The 26,356-nt window shown below is 44.4% G+C and overlaps 2 protein-coding genes across 4 annotated transcripts; one reads left to right on the top strand and one right to left on the bottom strand.

Moving 5' to 3' along the window:
* The first annotated feature begins 11,896 nt into the window (after positions 1-11,896).
* On the top strand, positions 11,897-20,325 carry LOC115114723 (elongation factor 2b-like). Its single transcript, XM_029643196.2, has 14 exons — positions 11,897-11,999; positions 13,636-13,850; positions 14,601-14,782; positions 15,056-15,267; positions 15,460-15,638; positions 16,817-16,922; positions 17,064-17,316; positions 17,499-17,694; positions 17,819-17,942; positions 18,104-18,346; positions 18,562-18,915; positions 19,132-19,314; positions 19,434-19,566; positions 19,753-20,325. Exons 1-14 carry the CDS (start codon positions 11,997-11,999, stop codon positions 19,944-19,946), a joined length of 2,577 nt encoding a protein of 858 aa, XP_029499056.1. The 5' UTR covers positions 11,897-11,996; the 3' UTR covers positions 19,947-20,325.
* Positions 20,321-26,325, bottom strand: LOC115114724 (BTB/POZ domain-containing protein 2). 3 transcript variants are annotated; one of them, XM_029643197.2, is made up of 9 exons: positions 25,808-26,325; positions 25,513-25,632; positions 23,954-24,110; positions 23,628-23,733; positions 23,226-23,423; positions 22,905-23,097; positions 22,678-22,765; positions 22,202-22,348; positions 20,321-22,090 (listed from the first exon to the last, which is right to left on the bottom strand). In XM_029643197.2, exons 1-9 carry the CDS (start codon positions 26,305-26,307, stop codon positions 21,929-21,931), a joined length of 1,671 nt encoding a protein of 556 aa, XP_029499057.1. In that variant the 5' UTR covers positions 26,308-26,325; the 3' UTR covers positions 20,321-21,928. The 3 variants fall into 3 exon arrangements, with proteins under 3 accessions (XP_029499057.1, XP_064869728.1, XP_029499058.1); XM_065013656.1 differs by lacking the exon at positions 25,513-25,632; XM_029643198.2 differs by lacking the exon at positions 20,321-22,090 and having other exon boundaries at positions 22,233-22,348; positions 22,584-22,765.
* Between the last annotated feature and the right edge of the window lie 31 nt (positions 26,326-26,356).

A 26,356-nucleotide genomic window follows, 5' to 3' on the forward strand; every position in this document is an offset into this window, starting at 1 on the left:
TAGAAGAGTGTGATGGTCTCTCGGGGATCTCTTTGGCTGTATGCTTTTGTGTGGCTAGAATTAGAAAAGGGGAATGAAATAGAATGAGTTGGGTAGACTGGGATTTCCATTCAAAGCAACATTCGGTGGTCCTGACTGCCCGTTGATGGTGCTCCATGTGGAGTGTTTAATGGATTCATCACAGAGATACTTTCTAGAACAGGGGTATTCAAATCCAGAAATCAAGGCCCGCAGCTCTGCTGCAGGTTGTCTTTTATCCCTGCTAGTCAATTGAAAATACAATGATTGGTAGACTCAATGTAGAGTCAATTCCCCTTGTGTCCCCACCGGGACAAATCAGATTATAGGGAGGGATGAAAACCTCACTGATGCCGCTGTTACTGGGCGAGGAGGGGAAGGAGGGCCACAGGGGGAAGGCAGGGGCAGACGATGAGTCACTGCCAACTAACAGGGGATCCAGGAAATCATCACTGCCACCTACTGGCCTCAGAGACTGCAGGGGTTGTGTGCGTGTGTGCGTGTGTGCGTGTGTGCGTGTGTGTGTGTGTGTGTGTGTGGAGGGTGATATACATGCAGTATACAAACAGGTTACAGGTTACGTTACTATATACATTAATACTACTGTATACTATACTATCGTGAATAATGCAGCCACACACACACGAACACACACACACACCGGCTAGAGATAATACCATTGTCTGGGGCCTGAGATGAAGGAGATAAAGTGTTATGATTGAGGTCTGACAGTTGTAGTGAAGGTCCCATCGTCCATGACTCCTGAACCCACAAGGTGCCAGTCAGAGCAATATATTTACAATTGTAAGTATATGGCTCCGCTGTCAATCAATCACTGGCATGATTGAAACCATTGACAAGACATAATTTATCATCAATCAATCAAATGTATTTATAAAACCCTTCTTACATCAGATGATGTCACAAAATGCTGTACAGAAACCCAGCCTAAAACCCCAAACAGCAAGCAATGCAGGTGTAGAAGCACAGTGGCTAGGAAAAACTCCCTAGAAAGGCCAGAACCTAGGAAGAAACCTAGAGAGGAACCAGGCAATGAGGGGTGGCCAGTCCTCTTCTGGCTGTGCTTGTTGGAGATTATGGCCAAGATGTTCAAATGTTCAGAGATGACCAGCTGTGTCAAATAATAATAGTCACAGTGGTTGTCGAAGGGTGCAACAGGTCAGCACCTCAGGAGTAAATGTCAGTTTGCTTTTCATAGCCGATCATTCAGAGTATCTCTACTGTTCCTGCTGTCTCTAGAGAGTTGAAAACAGCAGGTCTGGGACAGGTAGCACGTCCGGTGAACAGGTCAGGATTCCATAGCCGCAGACAGAACAGTTGAAACTGGAGCAGCAGCACGGCCACGTGGACTGGGGACAGCAAGGAGTCATCAGGCCAGGTAGTCCTGAGGCATGGTCCTAGGGCTCAGGTCCTCCGAGAGAGAGAAAGAAAGAAAGAATTAGAGAGAAAAGAGAGAGAGAATTAGAGAGAGCATAGCGCACTATGCTTTATTATGAGCGTCAGGTCCAGTACACATCACTTTATTCTGTATCAGACAGTGGGCTGGCCCTCTTTGAAGTCGTGTAGATTGATTCATTGCTCTCTATGATATTTATAAAGCCCTCCTACATAAACGTCCGCCGTACCTTACTTCATTGTTAACTTAAAGACGTATGAGATACCAGACTCGGTCTCAGGGATGGCTAACTCTGAAGAACCCTTCGGTCTCCACTGAGTTAGGTAAATGATCTTGTAGTTTCTTTATACCCTATACATGGAACAATCTACAGAGTTTGCTGCAACTTCATGTTCTGGTGCCTCTAGGGACGTTTAAATAGTTGATTAGGGCCCTCTTTGCTAAGGAATGTGATTGTTTCTCTTGAGTATGTTTTGTAATCTGGTTTATTTGTATTATGTTGTATTTATAAATTGTGTATATACAGGGCTCCCTTGTTAAAAATAGCAATATCTCAATGGGAGCTCCTGCTAAAAAAAATTAAAACTATTTTTAAAAATCAACATGGGGTTGATGGGGTCAACATAGGGTCAACATGGACAGATCATAATTATATTGGTTACAGTTGTGACTGTGTCTTTCCATAGGTATGACTGTAGAATCCCTAGGGTGCTTTCACTGCTGGTAAGGGCCGGAGGAGAGAGTGGAATGGTCATGTCACTCACACGGGGGGATATGATTTGCCAGGGCTGTTTACAGCTGAGGGTTCCATCAGTCTGGTTGAGCAGGATATCAATAAGTTACATTCCTACGTATCGAGGAGAAACACACTGATTGGTTATTACTCAGGCCAAGAGTGTTTCCTTTTCCCATGAACTTACCAGGAAAATATATGGGTAGTAGTTACTGACCAGGAAAAACTCTCGACATAACATCAGGCAAGTGTATCACAAATGATGGCTCTGGAGCCACTAATAGGTAGATAGGTAGAAAAAAGTTTAGTTTACTCTGAATAGTTATCTCCTAAATTCCTTTCCATGTTTCATCTTTTAGATATTCTATACATAACAATTCTGCTGGTATAATATATGACTATATATATACTAATATATAAGCTATGCATATGACTCATAGATAAGCTATGCATATGACTCATAGATACGCTATGTATATGATTCATAGATAAGCTATGTATATGACTCATAGATAAGCTATGCATATGACTCATAGATAAGCTATGCATATGACTCATATATAAGCTATGTATATGACTCATAGATAAGCTATGTATATGACTCATAGATAAGCTATGCATATGACTCATAGATAAGCTATGTATATGACTCATAGATAAGCTATGTATATGACTCATAGATAAGCTATGCATATGACTCATAGATAAGCTATGTATATGACTCATAGATAAACTATGCATATGACTCATAGATAAGCTATGCATATGACTCATAGATAAGCTATGCATATGACTCATAGATAAGTTATGTATATGACTCATAGATAAGCTATGTATATGACTCATAGATAAGCTATGCATATGACTCATAGATAAGTTATGTATATGACTCATAGATAAGATATGTATATGACTCATAGATAAGCTATGTATATGACTCATAGATAAGCTATGTATATGACTCATAGATAAGCTATGTATATGACTCATAGATAAGCTATGCATATGACTCATAGATAAGCTATGTATATGACTCATAGATAAGCTATGCATATGACTCATAGATAAGCTATGTATATGACTCATAGATAAGCTATGTATATGATTCATAGATAAGCTATGTATATGACTCATAGATAAGCTATGCATATAAATCCACACATTGATGTCTGAATATCTTTTGTTGTGTTTAGTGAATAATAACAGCCATTTCTCAGTTACCCAATGCCTGATGCCTTATCAATGTGCGTTAGTCTTCTTATCGGTTTTGTATGAGGGTGTCTGCCTGCCAATGTGTGTGTGTCAGAATTAAACCTACCATAAAGAACACATTCTCATGTAAAAACATCAACAGAGGTGCATCTTTCAGAATATGTTTTTTTCCATGCAGATGTATTACATAAATTATGTGTGTGTACAAAACCCATCTACCCAAGCAACTCACAGTTAGAATTGCACAGTGTGTTTAGATTGGGTCTCTCTGTTTTCAAGCTTCAATCTCAAACACCCACTGAGACTCTGTCTGACCCCAGAGATACAATTTTTAAGACTACATCCAATGCAATACATTCACTCCCAGACCCCCTGGTTGAGAGTTGCTGCTCTGGGCCCATATCCATAGAATGTCTCAGAGTACTGATCTAGGATCAGTTCCCACTGTCTGTTCATTAATAATCTAAAAGGCAAAAGGGATCCTTACTCTGAGATGCTTTATGAATATGGGCCCTGGTGTAAGTGTAACCACACCCACAGGCACAGTGTGGAGAGCTTTTGGTCCCATTCAATTACTATGACTGTCCTTGTAATGAATGCATGTAATAAACAATATGCAACACCTACCTATAACTTCTCCATCCTCCCTCATCCTCCCTCATCCTCCCTCATCCTGCCTATCTCTGTCTACGTGTATTTATTGCTCCATTGAAGCACTTTTATCTATGAAATGTGACACAGAATGATCTGTATTTGTAATAACAGTATGCTAGCTTTCTCTCATCTGTATGGTTGTTCTATGGGGAATTGAGAGCGCCAAAGGGCACATAGATATTACACAACAGCAATAAATAGTACACAGCAAATTGGCCAGTGTTGATTTTTCAGTGTTACATTTCTAGTGTTGAATTCACTCTGCAAGGGTGAATTTAACACTCAGTGGTGTCAAATAACCCCTAGCATTGGTGTTAATAACATAGTTATTGTTTTACACTGTGGAGAGTAAAACAGTCCAATCAAAACCACAGCCATCATTATCATTTTTCCGCAAGTAGATTTTTTTTAGGATTGTTTTTAAATGTCTGTGTCTTTGCATATATATATATATATATATTGAATTATTAATCTTGTGCTGCACAAAATAAATAACATATATCTTTCTAAACTAGTGCAATCAGTTAGTTAGATTTATTGCATCCGTAACCGAAATGGATTGTTCCAGTTTAAATGGTTTAGGTAGTCTCCTTTACCAATTCCTATTATCTTAAAAGTCATTCTGAATGTGGGTTGTGGGTGAATAAAAATTCCAACTATTGAATATCCTATCTCAGTCTGGATTCCAATAGGAATTACACATATTTTGTAAGCCAGCATAATTTCACTTGCACGCCTGATGTGGCCTGTAAACCAGGAGTTTTCTAACACCACTGAGTTTGGATAAAACTAGGCCATCAAAGTAAGGCCTGATGATATACATATATTTTAAACATATATTTTTTTTAATAGAGATTCACTTTAATGATAACATTCACCTAGGAACTCACTTCAATAACCATGTCTGTATCACTAACATACAATATACACTCATGGGTGGCAACTCTACAATTCACTCAAAAATAAAAGGCAAATTAGGCTTTACACCATACACCATATACCATTTCATTATATTTCACTCCACTGTAGAGGGAAATACTAATTAGTTCACTCCCGTGTATATTGAAATGCCTATTAGTTCACTCCAGTTTATAGTTAAATCCTTAATATTTCACTCCAGTTATTGTGAATTTCACACAGCCAGTGTTAATTTTCTACTCTGTATAGTTACAGAAACACTGTCTAAATGTTAAAATTGTAACACATTTGAAAGTGTTAAAGTCACCTTATTGAGAGTGTATGCATATACACACCTCAAAATTGTTAATACTACAGCGAGTTAGTTTAACACTTCTGATTTTTCTGTGTAGCTATATACATATATTTCCACCCTCGTCATTTATGTTAGAAGTTACAACACATTGCCCATGTACAAATACAAGATCCAGTCTAGAATTACTTTACAGTAAGAGTTTTAATGTGGACACTACAGGAATCGAACCCACAACCTTACCATTACTTGTTTGTGCTGTATTGTCGTAACCAACTGAACTAAGCTGTGACATCACAGGTTCTCTTCCTATCATTTAGTAGTGCTGTTGTTACAGATATAGGAATCCTGTGTGTGTATTTGTTTTCTCTCCTGCTGCCCTAGTCACAGGTGTCGCCAATCAGTCGCCACTGAAGACACCTGCTCCTTTCCCTTACCCAATCACATCCCCTTTCCCTTGGTTTAAAAACCCAGTCAGTTGTTTTCCCAAACTCTCTTTTCTCTCTCTCTCTCTTAATCTTTTTGGAAGAGTTGCTTACCCGAACACATTGTAGTTTACCTAAACGAACAGAAAGTATCCTCCCTGTCAGAAGCGTCTGTGTTGGCAGTCGAGTTTGTGTTGACGCACAAGAGCGTGTTTTCGGCTCATACTGAGAGTAGAGCCACTGAATTGCCTACTTTTAGTTCTAGTCAGCCAGCAGTATATCAAGCACGCCGGAAAAATGAGGGTCCCTGTTTCTATTGTCATAAGATGGGACATATGATTAATGATTGCTTCCTGCTAAAACGCAAAGAAAGGGATGCCTAGCCGCCAACAGGTGTTGGTCTAATTCGTATATTGTTGGGAGGTCTGAAATGAAACCGGTGCCTCAGAGTAAATGTAGTTTGAAAGGCCCAGTTATGAACCGTTCATTTTCCAGGGGTTTGTTTCTCTAACGAATGACGAAGCGTCTCAGCATCCGGTTAAAATCCTTAGCGATACTGGTGCGGCGCAGTCGTTTATATTGTCTGATGTGTTGCCCTTATCTGACGATACATACTGTGGTTCCAGTGTGTTAGTTCAGGGTATTGAAATGGGTTTTATCCCAGTGCCATTGCACTTTGTGAATGTACACTGAGTTAATCGGTGGAATATTCAGAGTGGGGGTACGTCCTATGTTGCCAGTAAAAGGTGTGACCTTTATAATGGGTAACGATATTGCCGGAGGAAAGGTAGTACCCGTATTGGATAAAAGTTACCTCTCTCCAATGAGCTGGCAGAGTTATCCACATGTGTTCCCCGATTGTGCTGTCACTCGTGCTCAGGCACGACAAGTGGGTGACGTGATAGATTTGTCGAACACTGTTCTGTTCAAAGAGGTTGATCAAGAGGATGGGTTGTGTGCCACCTCTGGGAAGCTGATCACCTCTGACAAACAGCCCAGGGAAGAATCGAAGTATATTGAACTTATTGCTGAGCAGCTGATTGCTAACCAAAAGGTTGACAACAGGCTTGCTAAATGTTTTTCTAGTGTTGTCTCATTGGAAGAGGTAAAGAAGAAGAATGTGGCGTACTTCATTGATGGTAATCTCCTCATGAGTAAATGGACATCCCATGTTGACGCGGGTAGAGATTGGAATGTTGTTTACCAAATAGTGATTCCTACAGCCTTTCGACATAATGTGTTATCCCTTGCTCATGATCACCAGTGGTCCGGTCATTTAGGAATCACCAAGACTTATGATCGGATCCTTCAACATTTATTTTGGCCGGGTTTAAAACAAGATGTGGCTCAGTTCTGTCGGACATGCCACATGTCAGATAACAAGAAAACCAAATCAGGTTATCCCTCCAGCTCCTCTTTGTCCAATACCTGTCATAGGTAAACCATTCAAACATGTGGTGGTTGATTGTGTTGGACCGTTACCAAAGACAAAATCAGGTAACCAGTTTCTGTTAACGGTTATGTGTATGGCAACAAGATACCCCGAGGCCATTCATCTGTGAAGGATTACAGCCCCGGTAGTGAGTAAAGCCTTAATTAAATTATTCACAACATTCGGGGTAACAAAGGTGGTACACACTGATCAGGGTACCAATTTCCTATCAAAGCTCTTCAAGCAGGTGTTAAAATCCTTGTCAATTATGCACCGTGTGGCAAGCGCATATCACCCAGAGTCTCAGGGTGCGCTTGAACGTTGGCATCAGACACTATGCTACGTAAATAGTGTTTGGAATCTGAGAAAGATTGGGATGAGGGAGTTCCTCTAGTTTTGTTTGCTGCTCGTGAAACTGTACAGGAGTCCCTAGGTTTCAGCCCGGCTGAACTAGTGTTTGGTCACACAGTGAGAGGACCAATGAAAGTCCTTAAAGAACAGTATTTGTCCCAAGAGTTGTGTGCGGGAGATGAGAATGTGTTGGACTATGTTAGTCGCTTTCGTGAGCGCCTACACCAAGCTTGTGCTCTCGCAAAGGAAGCTCTGTCTTCCTCACAGAGGAGCATGAAAAGACACTATGATAAACAGGCTGTTTCTCGTCCACTACAGTCAGGTGACCAAGTACTGGTGTTATTGCCTGTTCCAGGATCTTCACTGTCAGCTCGATTCTCTGGTCCTTATTTAATTGAAAAAGAAATTAAGTGAAACTGATTATGTGCTTCAAACTCCTGATAGAAAACGCCAATCTCGTGTGTGTGCCACGTTAACATGTTGAAGGCATACTACACCCGACCCAGTTAGATGGTTCAAAAATAGCGGAAGGTACTGCTATGATAGTGGGCTGTCATATTAATGATGTTGATGGATTAGAGTTGCGCAATACTCAACTTGTTTTTCAACCACTCCACAAATGTCTTATTAACAAACTATAGTTTTGGCAAGTCGGTTAGGACACAAGTAATTTTTCAAACAGTTGTTTAAAGACAGATTATTTCACTTATAACGCACTGTACCAATATTCCAGTGGGTCAGAGTTAACATACACTAAGTTGACTGTGCCTTTAAAAAGCTTGGAAAATTCCAGAAAATGATGTCATGGCTTTAGAAGCTTCTGATAGGCTAATTGACATCATTTGAGTCAGTTGGAGGTGTACCTGTGGATGTATATCATGGCCTACCTTCAAGCTCAGTGCCTCTTTGCTTGACATCATGGGAAAATCAAAAGAAATCATCCAAGACCTCAGAAAAGAATTGTAGACCTCCACAAGTCTGGTTCATCATTGGGAACAATTTCCAAACACCTGAAAGTACCACGTTCATCTGTACAAACAATAGTATGCAAGTATAAACACCATGGGACCACGCAGCTGTCATACCGCTCAGGAAGGAGACACCTGTCTCCTAGAGATGAACATACTTTTATGCGAAAAGTGCAAATCAATCCCATAAGAACAGCAAAGGACCTTGTGAAGATGCTGGAGGAAACAGGTACAAAAGTATCTATATCCACAGTAAAAAAAATCCAATATCGACATAACCTGAAAGGCCGCTCAGCAAGGAAGAAGCCACTGCTCCAAAACCGCCATAAAAGCCAGACTACGGTTTGCAACTGCACATGGGGACAAAGATCATACTTTTTGGAGAAATGTCCTCTGGTCTGATGAATCAAAATAGAATTGTTTGGCCATGATGACCATCGTTATGTTTGGAGGAAAAAGGGGGAGGCTTGCAAACCGAAGAACACCAGCCCAACTGTGAAGCACGGGGGTGGCAGCATCATGTTGTGGGGGTGCTTTGTTGCAGGAGGGACTGGTGCACTTCACAAAATACATGACAGTATGAGGATGGAAAATGAATTGGATATATTGAAGCAACATCTCACGACATCAGTCAGGAAGTTAAAGCTTGGTCGCAAATGGTTGTCTAAATGGTCAGGGACCGCAAGCATGCTTCCAAAGTTGTGGCAAAATGGTTTAAGGACAACAAAGTAAAGGTATTGGAGTGGCCATCACAAAGCCCTGACCTCAGTCCTATAGAAATGTTGTGGGCATAACTGAAAAAGCGTGTACGTGCAAGGAGGCCTACAAACCTGACTCAGTTACACCAGCCCTGTCAGGAGGAATGGGCCAAAATTCACCCAACTTATTGTGGGAAGCTTGTGCAAGGCTATCTGAAAAGTTTGACCCAAGTTAAACAATTGAAAGGCAATGCTAACAAATACTAATTGAGTGTATGTAAACTTCTGACCCACTGTGAATGTGGTGAAAGAAATCAAAGCTGAAATAATTCTCTCCACTATTATTCTGACATTCGTTATCTCCAATAAAACTGTGAAGGACCTCAGCATTACTCTGGATACTGATCTCTCTTTTGACGAACATATCAAGAGTGTTTCAAGGACGTCTTTTTTCCATCTACATAACATTGTAAAAATCAGAAACTTTCTGTCCAAAAATGATACAGAAAAATGTATCCATGCTTTTGTCACTTCTAGGTTAGATTACTGCAATGCTCTACTTTCCGGCTGCCCGGATAAAGCACTAAACAAACTACAATCTGCCAGAATCTTGACTAGAACCAAAACATTTGATCATATTACTCCAGCGCTAGCCTCTCTACTTTGGCTTCCTGTTAAGGCAATGACTGATTTCAAGGTTTTACTGCTAACCTACAAGCATTACATGGGCTTACACCTACTTATCTTTCTCATTTGGTCCTGCCGTACATACCTACACGTACGCCGTGGTCACAAGACGCAGGCCTCCTTACTGTCCCTAGAATGTCCAAGCAAACAGCTGAAGGCAGGGCTTTCTCCTATAGAGCTCCACTTTTATGGAATGGTCTGCCTACCCATGTGAGAGATGCAGACTCGGTCTCAGCCTTTAAGTCTTTATTGAAGACTCATCTCTTCAGTAGGTCCTATGATTGAGTGTAGTCTAGCCCAGGAGTATGAAGGTGAACAGAAAGGCAATGGAGCAACGAACCTCCCTTGCTGTCTCTGCCTGGTCGGTTCCCCTCTCTCCACTGGGATTCTCTGCATCTGACAGGGGCTGAGTCACTGGCTTACTGGTGCTCTTCCATGCTGTACCTAGGAGGGGTGCGTCACTTGAGTGGGTTGAGTCACTGACGTGATCTTGCTGTCCGGGTTGGCGCCCTCCCTTGGGTTGTGCTGTGGCGGAGATCTTTGTGGGCTATACCCGGCCTTGTCTCAGGATGATAAGTTGGTGGTTGAAGGTATCCCTCTAGTGGTGTGGGGGATACTTATGCTTTGGCAAAGTGGGTGGGGTTATATCCTGTCTGTTTGGCCCTGTCCGGGGGTATCGTCGGACGAGGCCACAGTGTCTCCCGACCCCTCCTGTCTCAGCTTTTGCTGCAGTAGTGTGTGTCGGGAGGGCTAGGGTCAGTCTGTTATATCTGGAGTATTTCTCCTGTCTTATCTGGTGTCCTGTATGCTCTCTCTTTTTCTTTCTCTTTCTTTCTCTCTCAGAGGACCTGAGCCCTTGGACCATACCTCAGGACTACCTGGCCTGATGACTCCTTGCTGTCCACGTGGATGTGGGGCTGCTCCAGTTTCATATGATCTGCCTGCGGCTATGGAACCCTGACCTGCTCACCGGAGGTGCTACTTGTCCCAGACCTGCTGTTTTCAACTCTCTAGAGACCGCAGGAGCGGTAGGGATACTCTGAATGATCGACTATGATAAGCCAACTGACATTTACTCCTGAGGTGCTGACCTGTTGCACCCTCGACAACCACTGTGATTATTATTTGACCCTGCTGTTCGTCTATGAACATTTGAACATCTTGGCCATGTTCTGTTGTAATCTCCACCAGGAGATGTTATAATCTCCACCAGGCTATGAGGACTGGCCACCCCGCATAGCCTGGTTCCTCTCTAGGTTTCTTCCTAGGTTTTGGCCTTTCTAGGGAGTTTTTCCTAGCCACTGTGCTTCTACACCTGTATTGCTTGCTGTTTGAGGTTTTAGGCTGGGTTTCTGTACAGCATTTTGTGACATCAGCTGATGTAAGAAGGGCTTTATAAATACATTTGATTGATTGACATTTCATTTTCTTGAAATAAAGTGGTGATCCTAACTGACCTAGGACAGGGAATTTTTACTGTGAAAAAATGTTAGGAATTGTGAAAAACTGAGTTTAAATGTATTTGGCTAAGGTGTATATAAACTTCCGACTTCAACTGTACCTCTCAAATACTTTCAGGTTTCTGTCGGTACTGATCTTTAAAGATTGGAGGGTTGACCATTTTTACAATCTACAATGCAATCAATACCTTATATTGTGCTCCATTCAATAATATGAGATTCTGTGGCTTGATAAAATATTTCTGGACTAATACTGCCTGCCTCCTTGTGGATTCGTGCTTGCATTGCATGTCATACCTATGTCACAGCACGTCGCACGGCGTTTATCAACTACAACCTGGTCAAATAGACCAAACGTAATATAGTAAACATAGCCAATGTTAGCTTTAGCCACCTAGCATTAGCGACGACAAATTAGAGTTCATAACATATCAAACGTTTCGGGAAATTCCAAACATATTGTACAAATCTCAATTCGTAACATATCATGCGAAATCGATTAATACATATCATACGAAACATAACATATTCACAATAATTATAAGATTTTCCCAGATTTTCATTTACTATGTTACGTCTTCCCCTGAGTCCACATTGCAGCCGAACGTGAAGTGATATAAAGCAGCGTAAGGTGTCATAAGCGTTCTCTTTCCTGCCTATCCTTGGACGAGGAAGGCGGTGTATTCGCAGTGTTAATTTTACCAAAAGTTTATCTACAAACATCAGGCAAAATGGTGAGTTGATTTTGAATTGTTTTGCTATGGTTCGGTGGACCGGAGGTTCAGTGTTGTCCATGGGTAAAGAGTTGGCGACCTCCTTCCACATTGCCGGTGACCAGTTGAAAGGAACCGGGCCGAGTGAAGCAGCCTCCGGGGCACCCAAGATGGATGCTCCCTGTTTGAACTGCATGACGATGTTTAGAAAACCGCGGCGGACATAGCTAAATTAAGCACCATATGAGATTTAATGAATTTAGGTACCAATTTTCTCATAATTTCGTTTAAGGACTATGGTGGCTGCTTTGAATTTACGCAGACGTCTAATGTTGGGTTTTACTATCAAACTAACCATCTTTAGGGGTTTCAAGTCTGTTTTATAACTGGGCCCGCCCAGTTAACTCTAGGCCAGGGTTTCCAAAACTCAGTCATCGGGACCCTAAGGGGTGCACGTTTTGGGTTTTGCGAGGTGGTACTAGAACCGCAGACTCACCTAATCATCATGCGTTTTTACATTTTTAATCAGCTGTATAGTGTTAGGGCAAAAACCAAGACATACACCCCTTCGGGTCTCGATGTCGACGACGGAGTTTGCGAAACGCTGCTCTAGGTATCAACCCGCTATAATTGTTGTGGGTGATCCTTTGTTTTTGACCACAAACGTTATAGCTAGTCACTGTTTGACAAGGGTCATTGGCAAAATCGATATTCAAAACCGTTGGTAATGGTAGCAAACAGGCCCATATGTCAATTCTAGTGTAACGTTAGCTGGCTAACGCGCAATTTGGTTGTATACATTGGCCAGCTGGCAGTAAAACGTCAGTTATTGGGTCCAAGGTGGCGTGACTTCTAGTTAGGTCGTAATGTGTCGGATTGCTCAGATTCAGGCCAGCAAGTACAGCGTGATGCAGTTGTGCAAAATGGGCTGTTCCCAAGTAGCGTGCGTCACCGCTTATATCAAAAAGGCCTCTACTCGGGTCTAGGGCGGCATATGCGCCAACGCTGACTCGTTCAAGTCAAGGATCATCTCTTCGCCTTTATCAACAGAATAGGACTGCCACGAATACATGAGTCATCGAGCCAGCTGCCAATAGAGCTAGATTTAAGAACAGATTATTCTTTATTGGTCAAATAAGTGGCATATTGGCTGCTGGTGGTCCCTCCCTTTTAAATGCGCTATGTGTTGAATTCCAGTCAGACTACTGCAGGCTAATGTCATGTCACCAGCCAAGATGGATAACATATCACCTCACCCCATTTGAACAGAAGACTAGGCCTAATGCAAAAATCAGCATCCCTTTTCTGATGTGCCTTATAAAAGAGCTAGGTCATCAATGCATTGTAGCCCTTTTTCTCTAGCTAGATGGGGTTATCAACGACGTTTGTTTCTATAGGACAGTAAATCCATCATAGCTCATTTCTTTCTGTGTTGCCTTTCATTGCTCTTAGGAGTTTGACCAGGGTTGCTGCTGTTAAGAAATGTCAAATGCATTTAATCACGTACATATAAAGTGAATCGATTTGAATTTTCACTTAGTTGTGCACTGATGTTAGTGGGAGTTGAGGTTTGCCCCCAAATTTCATTTTGCCAGTTTAGCTAAGACTGGGAACATTCTCTTTTACCATTTTCTGATTATGTGGATCTTTGTCTCAGGTGAACTTTACAGTGGACCAGATCCGTGCCATCATGGACAAGAAATCCAACATCCGTAACATGTCTGTGATCGCTCACGTGGACCACGGCAAGTCCACGCTGACCGACTCCCTGGTGTCAAAAGCCGGGATCATCGCGGGGTCTCGAGCCGGAGAGACACGCTTCACAGACACTCGCAAAGACGAGCAGGAGCGCTGTATTACCATCAAGTCCACGTAAGTAGTACAGGGTCGTGTTCCTTCTGGTGATAAATGTTTTACAACTAAAAAAACAGGTGTCTTATTGGAAAAGCTTTGGTAGTCCCTCTTTCAGTCTGGTTGCCTCCATTTAATTGTGAGTGACTACAACCCAGGAGTGCCTGTTTGAATCTCGAGTATGTATGTTGCTTGGGGGGGGTGAAGCTCTTGAAGTTAAAATTGTTGGCCTTCCCCGGAATAAATGTAAAAGAACAAAGTAAATGTATATATTTTACTTGAAGAGTGAGCGCTGCCCCTCCATGTGATCTATTGACTCAGGGTGGCTTCTGAGCACCTTTCCCATCGCTGTATGATCGGTTGTCATATGCTCTCACATGTTCATTAGTCTGCTGCCCTGTATACATAGTCATGAAACACTGATCACTTTCATAATGTTAACGGACTGGTTTACCCACTTCATGGGTATATATGGTATTCCATTCCAGGCCTATCCTATCCTATTGCTGTGCATGTACTATTCAGATAAACTACAGTACCAGTCAAAAGTTGGGACACTTACTTGGGGGGGGGTGTTCTTTGTTTTACTACATTGTAGAATAATAGTGAAGGCATTAATGATGACATTACACATGGACTCATGTAACCAAAAAGTGAGTTTTTACTATCCCTGTCTGCATCTCACAGCTGACTGGGATGCTTAGTTTCAGACCAACAACCACATTAAAATATATAATTCACCTGTTCTCTACCCTCCGTTGCTCCTCTCAGGGCCATCTCGATGTACTACGAGCTGGGGGAAAACGACATGGCTTTCATCAAGCAGTCCAAGGATGGGCTTGGCTTCCTCATCAACCTGATTGACTCACCGGGCCATGTGGACTTCTCCTCTGAGGTCACAGCCGCCCTTAGGGTCACCGACGGCGCACTGGTGGTGGTCGACTGCGTCTCAGGTACTCGCGGTCTTGTTTCTGTACTTCGTTCTCTTGCTGTTTCTCGCCTCTCCTACTCTTGATTGTCATGTTCATTTTAGTCATTTAGCGTATGCTCTTATTCAGAAGGACTTACAGGAGCAATTATGGCTGAGTACCTTGCTCAGGGATATGTCAGCAGATTTTTTCGTTAAGTCTGCATAGGGATTCGAACAGCAACCTGTTACTTGCCCAATGCTCATAACCACTTGGTTAACTTGTTCATCTAACAGCTTCTTGTTCTCCCATGGTCAGGTGTGTGTGTGCAGACAGAGACTGTGTTGAGGCAGGCCATTGCTGAGCGCATCAAGCCAGTGCTGATGATGAACAAGATGGACCGGGCCCTGCTGGAGCTGCAGTTGGAGCCTGAGGACCTGTTCCAGACCTTCCAGCGCATCGTGGAGAACGTCAACGTCATCATCGCCACCTACGGAGAGGATGAAGCGGGACCAATGGGTGCCATCATGGTGAGACCGGCACGGGTTGTGTCAACAGAGTTCTGTGGTTTAAATGGACGTCTAACATGCTTGTTACACCGCAATGGAGAAACCATGTCCAGTTAAACTTACAGATGTAAATGGGACTAGTCCCCTAAACTCATCATAGGGAAACATGTTTGACATAACAGACAATGACCTGGCCCTATTGTCTTCCCTCAGATTGACCCTGTGATTGGTACCGTGGGGTTTGGGTCCGGCCTCCACGGCTGGGCCTTCACTCTAAAGCAGTTTGCTGAGATGTACGTGACCAAGTTTTCTGCTGGCAAAGACACCCAGCTGGGATCAGCGGAGAGGTGTAAGAAGGTGGAGGACATGATGAAGAAGCTGTGGGGAGAGAGGTACATGCACACCTACTGTACATGATGACCTACTACTGTACATAGAAACATTCTGTAAGAAGATGTGAGGACATGATGAATATTCATCCGGACAGTACTGGAACAAGATGAGCGTTTAGATGGACAGACCGACAGATGCGCGCACAAGTGCAAGACTCTATGTTGGAATGACGGGTAGACACTTACTCTGGGTGTGTTCTCTGCAGATTGTCAGATATCTATAGATATATAAATATGCTGTCTGGAGAAGTGTAGCATCTCATGAACCACAACCATGTGAATTAGTAACTCTATTTCCACAGAGCTGCACTAAATGTATCTGGAATGCTTTCTCTCTCTCTCCCTCTGGGCGCACTTGATTTAAAAAAACGCCCGTTGTGCTGGTTAGGCGGTGCTTGTACCTTAGGACCAATGAAATGGTTCCAAGGGACAACTCCACCTACCCCGGCACTTCGGACAAATTAAATTAAGTGTGCCTGTTCTCTCGCTTTCTCAATCACACGTGCACAGGTGAGGGCGTGGAAATATTGAAAAGTGATTGCAGGTATGTGGCGTGACACGGGCAGCCCCATATGTACAGTGTTTTTCTCTGTATGGAGACCTGAGGAAGACCAAAGGGTTGAAGACAAAGTAAACCCATTTGGGAGCCTAAATTGCAGGTGCGCACTCTTCTCTTATGCTGGCAAACAACCTGACGTGTTGCAAATAATTCCTGTTTTTGGCTGTTTACGTGTCACGGCTGATTGTAACCTACTATATGTAAATGCTTGCGAGTTCCTGGCTGTCGTAGTGACATGAAGTTAACTGTTGCACTTGTCTTTTTTCCTTGACTCTTAATAGCACTGGTTTTGCAGATGGCAGCTAATTTTGAAGACAGTTTTACCAAAGGTTTTGTTTGCAAATGGGGTCTAGGTCCATTCGAATTAGTCAGGAAGTAAACTAAAATGAAAGGTTTAATTATTGAAAGGGCGGTTATTTTCTCAAACCTGAAAAGGATCAGTTATTTATTTCAAGGTATGTTTTAAATTCAAATTACTAAATTTAAATTGGAATGGACCTCTACCCTGGTTGCAACTTGGGTTGAATGCACTTTTGAAATGTGCACCGCTCTATAAGAGCGTCTACTAGATGACGACTGTCGATGTGAATGTTAAACATGTGTGATGTTCACCTGGTAGGTTTTTTGACCCAGCCACTGGGAAGTTCAGCAAGTCTAACCTTGGCCCTGATGGTAAGAAGCTGCCCCGTACCTTCTCTCAGCTGGTCCTGGACCCTATCTTCAAGGTGACCCCCCCCCCCCAACTGTTGATCAATTATTTCTTATTTTACTAGTTAAATTGCTTAACATGAATTGATTATGTAATTCATTGACCAATAAAATATACATATTTTTATGGTAAGCAACTTCTCCCTTCCTCCCTCCAGGTATTTGATGCCATCATGAACTTCAAGAAGGATGAGACAGCCAAGCTGATAGAGAAGCTGGACATCAAGCTGGACTCTGAGGACAAGGAGAAGGAGGGCAAGCCCCTGTTGAAGGCGGTGATGCGTCGCTGGCTCCCGGCCGGAGAAGCCCTGCTCCAGATGATCACCATCCACCTGCCCTCCCCTGTCACCGCCCAGAAGTACCGCTGTGAGCTGCTCTACGAGGGACCAGGAGACGACGAGGCCGCCATGGGTGAGGGCGCTTAACTTCAGCCAGCCCACAGTTTACACACAAAGACACACACTTGCCGCTTTGATGTCTCACACAACATCCAAAATTAACTGTCCATGTCAACCAACTAGCAAAGATTTAGACATCACATTTCCTAGTTGATATAAAGTCTGGTATCATAATCCTGATTAACATCTTCTCAGGTATCAAGAACTGCGACCCCAAGGCTCCCCTGATGATGTACATATCTAAGATGGTGCCCACCACAGATAAGGGTCGCTTCTATGCCTTTGGCCGTGTGTTCTCTGGCTGTGTGTCCACCGGCTTGAAGGTGCGCATCATGGGACCAAACTTCACCCCGGGGAAGAAAGAAGATCTCTACATCAAGCCCATCCAGAGGTGTGTTTGGGGGTACCATTTTAGCGCAGCAGATGCATGTGACTTCAAACTTTTTTTTTCAAGCGTTGTATATTCTCTACCCCCTCTTCATCCCTCTCCCATTTGTCTCTTTCTACCACTGTAGGACCATTCTGATGATGGGGCGTTACGTGGAGCCCATTGAGGATGTACCATGTGGGAACATTGTTGGTCTGGTTGGAGTTGACCAGTATCTGATTAAGACTGGGACCATCACCACATTTGAACAGGTGGGTTGTACAGCTCATGTTTTACTATAGCAAAACTCAAGATGGCTTTGACATGACCGGAGCGCTCTGGTCAAAAGTAGTGCACGATCTAGGGAATGGGTTGCCATTTTGAACAGACAATGGATGAATATTTCTTATGTCATATAATGCTTGTCCAACAGGCCCACAACATGCGTGTGATGAAGTTCAGCGTCAGCCCTGTGGTGAGGGTGGCTGTGGAGGCCAAGAACCCTGCTGACCTGCCCAAGCTGGTGGAGGGACTGAAGCGTCTGGCCAAGTCTGACCCCATGGTGCAGTGCATCATCGAGGAGTCTGGAGAGCACATCATCGCCGGGGCCGGAGAGCTTCATCTGGAGATCTGTCTCAAGGATCTGGAGGAGGACCACGCCGGCATTCCCCTGAAGGTGAGGGAGGGGGAGGCATAGGGAACAAGATTGTACTCAAGGAGGAGACTGTAATGTACTTGGAGAAAGCAATGGTGCACTACAGAGGTGATTTTGTGTTCCACTGACAGAATCTACGTGTCTTTGCTCTGTTGCTTTCTCAAGACTACAGTCGTGGAGATATCTGTGGACTAACTTGCTGTCCTAACCTGAGTCACAACTCCTCACCCTTACAGAAATCTGATCCAGTGGTGTCCTACAGGGAGACTGTGTCTGAGGAGTCTGAAGTGATGTGTCTGTCAAAGTCCCCAAACAAGCACAACCGTCTGTACATGCGGGCTAAACCCTTCCCTGACGGCCTGGCCGAGGACATCGAGAAGGGGGACGTCAGCCCCCGACAGGAGCTGAAAATCCGCGCCCGTTTCCTGGCTGACAAGTACGAGTGGGACGTGTCAGAGGCCCGTAAGATCTGGTGCTTCGGCCCCGACGGTACTGGACCCAACCTGCTGATGGACGTGACCAAGGGAGTCCAGTACCTGAACGAGATCAAGGACAGCGTTGTGGCTGGCTTCCAGTGGGCTGTCAAGGAGGTGGGTTTGCGTTGAGCTTGATGACCAACTGCTGCATCATAAATCATTTTCCTTGCAAAGGCTCATTAAAGCATTGTAGTTTGAATCTACATTTGTCTTCAGTTTGTATGTGTAATTATGTTAGAATCTCCAGTGTAGGCCATGCTGCAGGTACCAAGTTTACTTAGTCATTTTTGTCCCGAGTTGTGACATGCAGTTCCTTCCACCCTCCTACAGGGTGTGTTGTGCGAGGAGAACATGCGTGCAGTCCGCTTCGACATCCACGACGTGACCCTGCACACAGACGCAATTCACCGCGGTGGTGGACAGATCATCCCCACGGCCCGCAGAGTGCTGTATGCCTGCCAGCTCACCGCCCAGCCACGACTCATGGAGCCGGTCTACCTAGTGGAGATCCAGGTGTGTAACTACTTTGCCACTAACCTGACTGCTTTCTTACATTGATTTGTATGCTAGTCTAAAGGGGTCTATTTGTGATCAACTGACTTTTCTGATTAATGCGTTTCCGGCCTCTGCAGTGCCCAGAGCAGGTAGTGGGTGGGATCTACGGCGTGCTGAACAGGAAGCGAGGCCATGTGTTCGAGGAGTCCCAGGTGATGGGCACACCCATGTTCATCGTCAAGGCCTACCTGCCTGTCAACGAGTCATTTGGTGAGTGTTCACTCAATCTGGCGCTTACCAGGGACGCGTTAAGAGAATTGGCGTTTCCATGTACATTTCAAATGGACTGAAATTAAATCGTGCTGACCCAACCCTGTGCAGAAGTTCTTATCTGATAGGTAATGGTAGATGGACCTCAAACGTTAACTGTCCTGTTCCCTGTCCTCCGCCCCCCAGGGTTCACCGCTGACCTGCGCTCCAACACGGGCGGCCAGGCCTTCCCCCAGTGTGTGTTTGACCACTGGCAGATCCTCCAGGGAGATCCCCAGGACCCCACAACCAAGACTGCCATTGTGGTGGCCGAGACCAGGAAACGCAAGGGGCTGAAAGAGGGCATCCCGGCCTTGGACAACTATCTGGACAAATTGTAAATGTTGTCCTGGTTCCCCCTAGCCACTACAACCCCCACCCCACTTGTGTAGATTGATAATGATTGGGTAGGCATACGCAATATGTGGAAGATTTCACCTAGCCTATCGGAGGGTAACGTGACTCTATTGGCATATTGCTTATGGTATACCTATCCGACCCTTTCAGATGTACACAGTGACCAGGGGAAGGGACTAGGGCTTGGTTTGGAAGTTAGTGGTTCTCTGACCTTTACCCCCCCCTTCTATTCCTCCATTGTACGAGTGAGGGATGGGACTGTACAGTGCACTGTGCGCAGTAGCGCTTGCCTAAATGGAAACTTGGTGACATGAATCCAAGGATGGAAAATGTCAATCATAATAAAGACGAATAGAAATTGTACATGGTGTGGATGTGTTTATTGGCTTTTGAATGGTTTGAAATTAAGAAACTGGTAACTAGTGATTATGGGTTGATGAGGACAGCCAGAGGATTGTTAGTATATAAATGGTACAATTTTGGTTCAACTGAAGGTCATTTCTTTATACAATCCTTACCTTGACACATGTTCATTAATGTGCCGGTAACTATTTCTGTAAAGTTCCCTGTATACCTCCAAGACCAGCGGTGTTCTACAACTTGGTAGTTTTGGACATTATCAGTTCAGTCTGCCTCAAAGTTCAGCTTCAGTGTGATTGCCTTTAAATGAGTTTCTTCTTCGCGGGTCTGCATGTCCTACTCAGACGAAGCTGTAATTAATCTGGTCATAATTATTTGCACTCTTGCGCAAGGTGTGCATGGCACTGCTTTTACTGTAAGTATCTAATACCTATGGTGGATCTTTGGCGACGTCATCTACAAAATTGCTTCCAACACTACTCAGCAAACTGGATGCAGTTTATCACAGTGCCATCCGTTTTGTCACTAAAGCTATACCACCCACCACTGCGACTTGTATGCTCTAGTCGGCTGGCCCTCGCTATACCCACTGGCTCCAGGTCATCTACAAGTCCATGCTAGGTAAAGCTCCGCCTTATCTCAGTTCACTGGTCACGATGGCAACACCCATCCGTAGCACGCGCTCCAGCAGGTGTATCTCACTGATCATCCCTAAAGCCAACACATTTGGCCGCCTTTCACTGGAACGAATTGCAAAAATCGCTGAAGTTGGAGACTTATCTCCCTCAACAACTTCAAACATCTATCTGAGCAGCTAACCGATCGCTGCAGCTGTAAATAGCCCACCCAATCCCCATACTGTTTTTATTTATTTACTTTTCTGCTCTTTTGCACACCAATATCTCTACCTGTACATGACCATCTGAATTTATCACTCCAGTGTTAATCTGCAAAATTGTAATTATTCGCCTACCTCCTCATGCCTTTTGCACACAATGTATATAGACTCCCCCTTTTTTTCCTACTGTGTTATTGACTTAATTGTTTACTCCATGTAACTCTGTTCACACTGCTATTCTTTATCTTGGCCAGGTCGCAGTTGCAAATGAGAACATGTTCTCAACTAGCCTACCTGGTTAAATAAAAATGGTGGATTTTTGATGGCTGTTTTCAAAGGACCAGAACATTTAAGCCCATTCGATAATTGTTAATTGCCCACAACATCTTGCAATGGTGAATATCAGTCTCGACTTAGACTGCCCTGTTCAAGAGCAGACATTTTAATTTTAGCTACAGGCAGACAGACCATAAAGGGGTGGCTTTGTAAATACATGTCAAGCTTTCCTCCTTTTCCCAAGTTAGTCAATACTTCTGACCAGTAGAGGCCCAGTTCTCTCTCAGCAGACAACGGTTGTCAAAGTAAAACGAGCTGCCATCCCTCAACATCAAACAGACCCCTCCATGGTCAGTGGGAGTTGAGAGAGATAAAGACCATGCTCCAATTGTTGATGCCTCCTTCACCACTGGCAGAATTGTGTGTGTGGCTTCCACAATCCAAACAGGGCCTGAGTCTCTCAGCTGTCCAGTGACCCTGAGGTCGTGAGGACTAGGTGTAGAAGATGACTTCGGGGATCTGTCCGTCTTCTACTGAGGTGCCGTTGTTGTTGCCCGCAGCGTAGCAGAAGGTGAAGCATGTCTTGGTGCCAGTGGAGGACGACTCGTGAGTCACCTTACGCATTCCCTTGGTCCCATAGTGAGAGTCAGGACCCTGAGAGATTGAAGGTGGAAAGAGGGAATCACTGGTTACACAGCCAGAACAGGACCACACCTATCCAGGGAGGAAATAACACCAATCAAAACATGTACAGAAAGCCTGTACCTTGAGTGTGGCGCAGGCTGTGTAGTTGACGTTGGGCAGGATCTCCACCGGCTCCTTGAACATGACTCTGAAGGTGTTGGATGAGCCATCACAGCTGAAGCCTGTGTCGTTCTGACCCAGCACTGTGTTACTATCTGTGTGAATGATCTGGGATGAGAGAGGGAAACGTTACAAGAACAATCTCCCTTGTCCCATATTCCCATTATAGTGCACTATTATGGACCAGCGCCCCATTGGCCCTGATCAAAAGTAGTGCACTATAATGGGATTAGGGTGCCACTTGGGACGTAATGGTCACACATTCTACACCAACACACTGCTAATATATATCTATCCACAGGAACGTATATATTGTCATCAATGATTTAAGAGAGACAAATACCAGAGAGGGAAGGGAGTCTTTGTTCCAATGTATTCTGTCTATATAAATCAAATATGATTGATTGACTGATTTGGTTAGTTAAGGTGGGCAGTGCCTGGATGTTGACTTGGTAGTCTGTGGGGCCGTGTATGGAGCCATAGAGGCCAAAGCCCACCACGAAGATCCTCCTGTTCACTGAAAACCTGAGAGAAGAGGAGGAATATTAAAAACAGGAGAGGAGAAGAAGAGGGGATAAGAGGGATAGATTATGTCCTCAGGAAATATTTTTGAGAATACCTATCACACACACACAAAGTTGATTTGATCTGTGCGTGTTCTCACCGTATACGGTCACTGGTCCCACTGTAGCCCCAACGGCTCTCCACCTGTCCGAAGCGTGTGATGCTGCACTCCTTCCCCCGTAGGCAGCAGCGAGGCCGGTCGATGAACTCTACGCGGGGCTTTGGGTTCACCGTGAAGTGAAGGAACAGACTCACCACCTCACTGTCTGTCAGGATACTGGACTGGGCCGGTCCTGGGTGGAGACACAGCAGGGATAGGAAGACATGTCAGAGTGAGGGAGACTGAGATCGTGAGAGAGACATACAGTGTGCAAAAATGACTGACTGTCACTGTGTGTGTGTGTGTGTGTGTGTGTGCTACCTGCGGCAAACTCCTCGATAGTCATGAGTGGGAAGCGGATGAGGGCGAGGGCCTTGGCCAGGACCCTGCGTTTGTTCTCTGGGGTGGGCTGTAGCTGCTGCCGGTGGGCCTCTGCCTCTGCCCAGCGTACCGCCGCAACAAATAAACGCACCTCCCTCACCCCCAGAGTGTCCCGCTCCAGCACGGCCACTAAAGTATCTGAGAGAGGGTAGAAAGATGGAGGGAGTAGACAAGAGGGAAAGAGAGAAGACAGAGAGGGAAGGAACAGAAGACATAGAAGGGGAAAGAGTGAAAAAGAGAGGAGGGAGCAGTCGTCATGAGACACAAACATTGCCATGCGCATTTCAAGAATGCATTACCATATGTAGAGTGAACTACAAAACCCAAAGTGAACTACAATACCCAGATCTATGTCAGTGAAACCCTCAGCTGCTAGCGCATCTCCGGTATTCTTGTCGATGTTCTCTAGACACAAGCTGGCAAGCTGGGGCTCATCGAAAAGTCGAGCCTGAAAGACACACATCGATCAGATTCACAGTAAACAGTAGTTTACTTAACATGAACTGACCAAGAACCTTTGCAACTCCTGTTTTGGGACTGACCTATTGATTTGAGATGTTCAGACAAACTGTACCAGAGTTATTTTGATACTGGGTCAGGCCACCCAATCAGTCACTGGTTGACTTGTTTAGAGAATGCATCCCAGACACAGTACAATAGTAGCTGACCTGAGTGAGCAGCATGAAGGCATTGTCTGCCCGCAGGTTCTTCTTGAGGAATTCCACACAGTGGGCCTCCAAGGCTGGCACTGCATACTTCTTAGCCGTGTACAGAGTGGTCATCACTGTCTCAGGCCCTATTTGGATCTCATCAGAGTACAGGAACCTGGAGGGGACAAGATTAGATTACTGATAGCAGGGGACCTTTAATGTTGTATTTACTAGGGATCCTGGGGTACATACACATTACGACACATCACACATAAAACAAAGCATTAAATCATATAACACCATTACATATCTACAATACAGAATGTATAATACCACCATACAACAATATTACAATGTACGTGTGTGTAGAGTGCGTGTGCTAGCCTGTGTGTGCGTATGCGTGTCTTGCTTCAGTTCGGCTGGCGGAAGTCGGCTAGGAGAAAGAGTGTGCATACTCCCTTAAAAAGACCTTCGTTTAAGAAACGAGAGAAAGGCAGCAATAGTACTGTTTGTCCATTTTGAGACACCATAGATAGTATACACTTCCTCAAAACAGTCTGAATTAATCTAACACAATAAATCTGTAATTAATTAGACGTTTTTGCCGAGGAGATCTTAGACTCATAATTGTACATCTAGTTAGAATGTTTGGTGCAGTATTTCTCAATGGGGGGAAAAAAGTTAATTATAAGGACTTGTCTCTTGTTGAACAACAAAGACTTTATTAAAGAATTCTGACAGTTAACCAATCACAGACGACGCGTATACTTCGGCTCCCGAACTTCAGCTGGTCTTGAGAAAAAAAATGTATGCCCGAACAAAAATGTCACCATGCATGCGGACATGTGGCCTTTAGAGGACATACGCTTTGAACACACCAACAGCATCATTGCCTTTTGGTACACCACAATTACATTAATTTCCAATGAAAATGGCACGTTTGCATTGCGTATAGCAGAGGCAGTTGCAGTGCGTTTGGTGTAGATTCATCGAACATATGTGTCAAACTGTATACGTAGACGGTTTGACAGAAATGGTAGCAGAAGGTGAATGTTGAACTTTTGTTGCATACATTTCCAGATGATGCTGCGTACAATTTTGCGCAACGCCGCTGTCGGTGTTTGTGAAGCATTAAAGGCCCTGCATGGTCAATCCACCATCTGAAGTGGCCATGCAACATTTACTGTGATTCAGCCTCCACAGACGTCAGGGCTTTCATACTTCTTGCGCTCAGCAGAGCAGAGCTATTGTGAAGGAAGTTGTCAAGGAAGCGAGTGTGTTAATACAGGATGTACCGCCCCTACCTACCATCAACCAATCATGTCAATATGGGGCTATACAACTTTGAGGCGCACAGCAATGTGGTAGAAAGTTTGAGTTGGCGTCTGCATGCCTCCAGCGGCTTAGCAATTGCATCACACTCTCAGACCACATTGTCAGATGAAGCATAAATTGGCTTTAACAGTCTTTGGTGGAACCGATAACCTGGGTTCTGGCCATAAACTGTCCAATACCTTGGATGGGACCATTTGCGCTATTATGATTGTAACGTCTCTAAACCAGGAAGTACTTCTTACTTCAGTAATGCCAGAAAGGCTGCAGGTTCGACATCTGGCAAATCGATTTCCGTTGAGGTGGTCGCCATACCCCCGTTGAACATGGCATCGAAGACTGCGCTGCCCACAGCGAGAACGAATCTAACCCAAACCAAAGCCATCATCAAATCAAAACAATGTTTTTCACCACTAACATGATGCATTAAACTCGCTTGGATAAATAAACATATAAATTAGACGCATTTCTTTACTTTCTTCTACTAACCATCATTTGTAGACAAACTATAGTAATAAGGAAATGCACGTTCGTGTTTACCTGTGTGCGGGTATTCGTTGCACTCCCATACCTTTCCCCACCAGAAAATGAACGTCACTCAGAACCTCGTTATTGAACAGGAAAGCAAACCGTTCCTTTACGGTGCTTTTCGTCGCCTGCCAGTTGTACACGGGCTCCCGGTAAACCAAAACATCAGCGGCCGGTGGTGCTGACGTGAGTGAGGAATGGGTTCCTGGTACACTCGCAGCCGTTGCTCCGGAGGCCCCCCTTGCCGCAGCGCTTTGAGCTGACGCTTGCTGAATCGAGTTCTGCACAGTCGGTTGAGTTCCAGCTGCAACACCGGCGCTTTCGCCTCCGCCAGGCCCCGACTGCGGGTTGGGGCGCCTTGCAGGCCCCTGAACCCCTCCGGTCGCACCAGTGGGCCCACCGTTAGACGTAGGCATTGAATAACCACTGTTGCTGGGCTGGCCATTTCCCAAAGGCCCTGGATAGGAGAAATGTAAGGAGGGAGGCCTACCACTGTAGTCCCCAGCAGCCATCTTGAATCTGACAGATTATGGGAGGGGCGTGACGTATACATAAACGGAA

Source organism: Oncorhynchus nerka, linkage group LG9b (genome assembly GCF_034236695.1).
Source record: "Oncorhynchus nerka isolate Pitt River linkage group LG9b, Oner_Uvic_2.0, whole genome shotgun sequence".
Classification (NCBI taxonomy): domain Eukaryota; kingdom Metazoa; phylum Chordata; class Actinopteri; order Salmoniformes; family Salmonidae; genus Oncorhynchus; species Oncorhynchus nerka.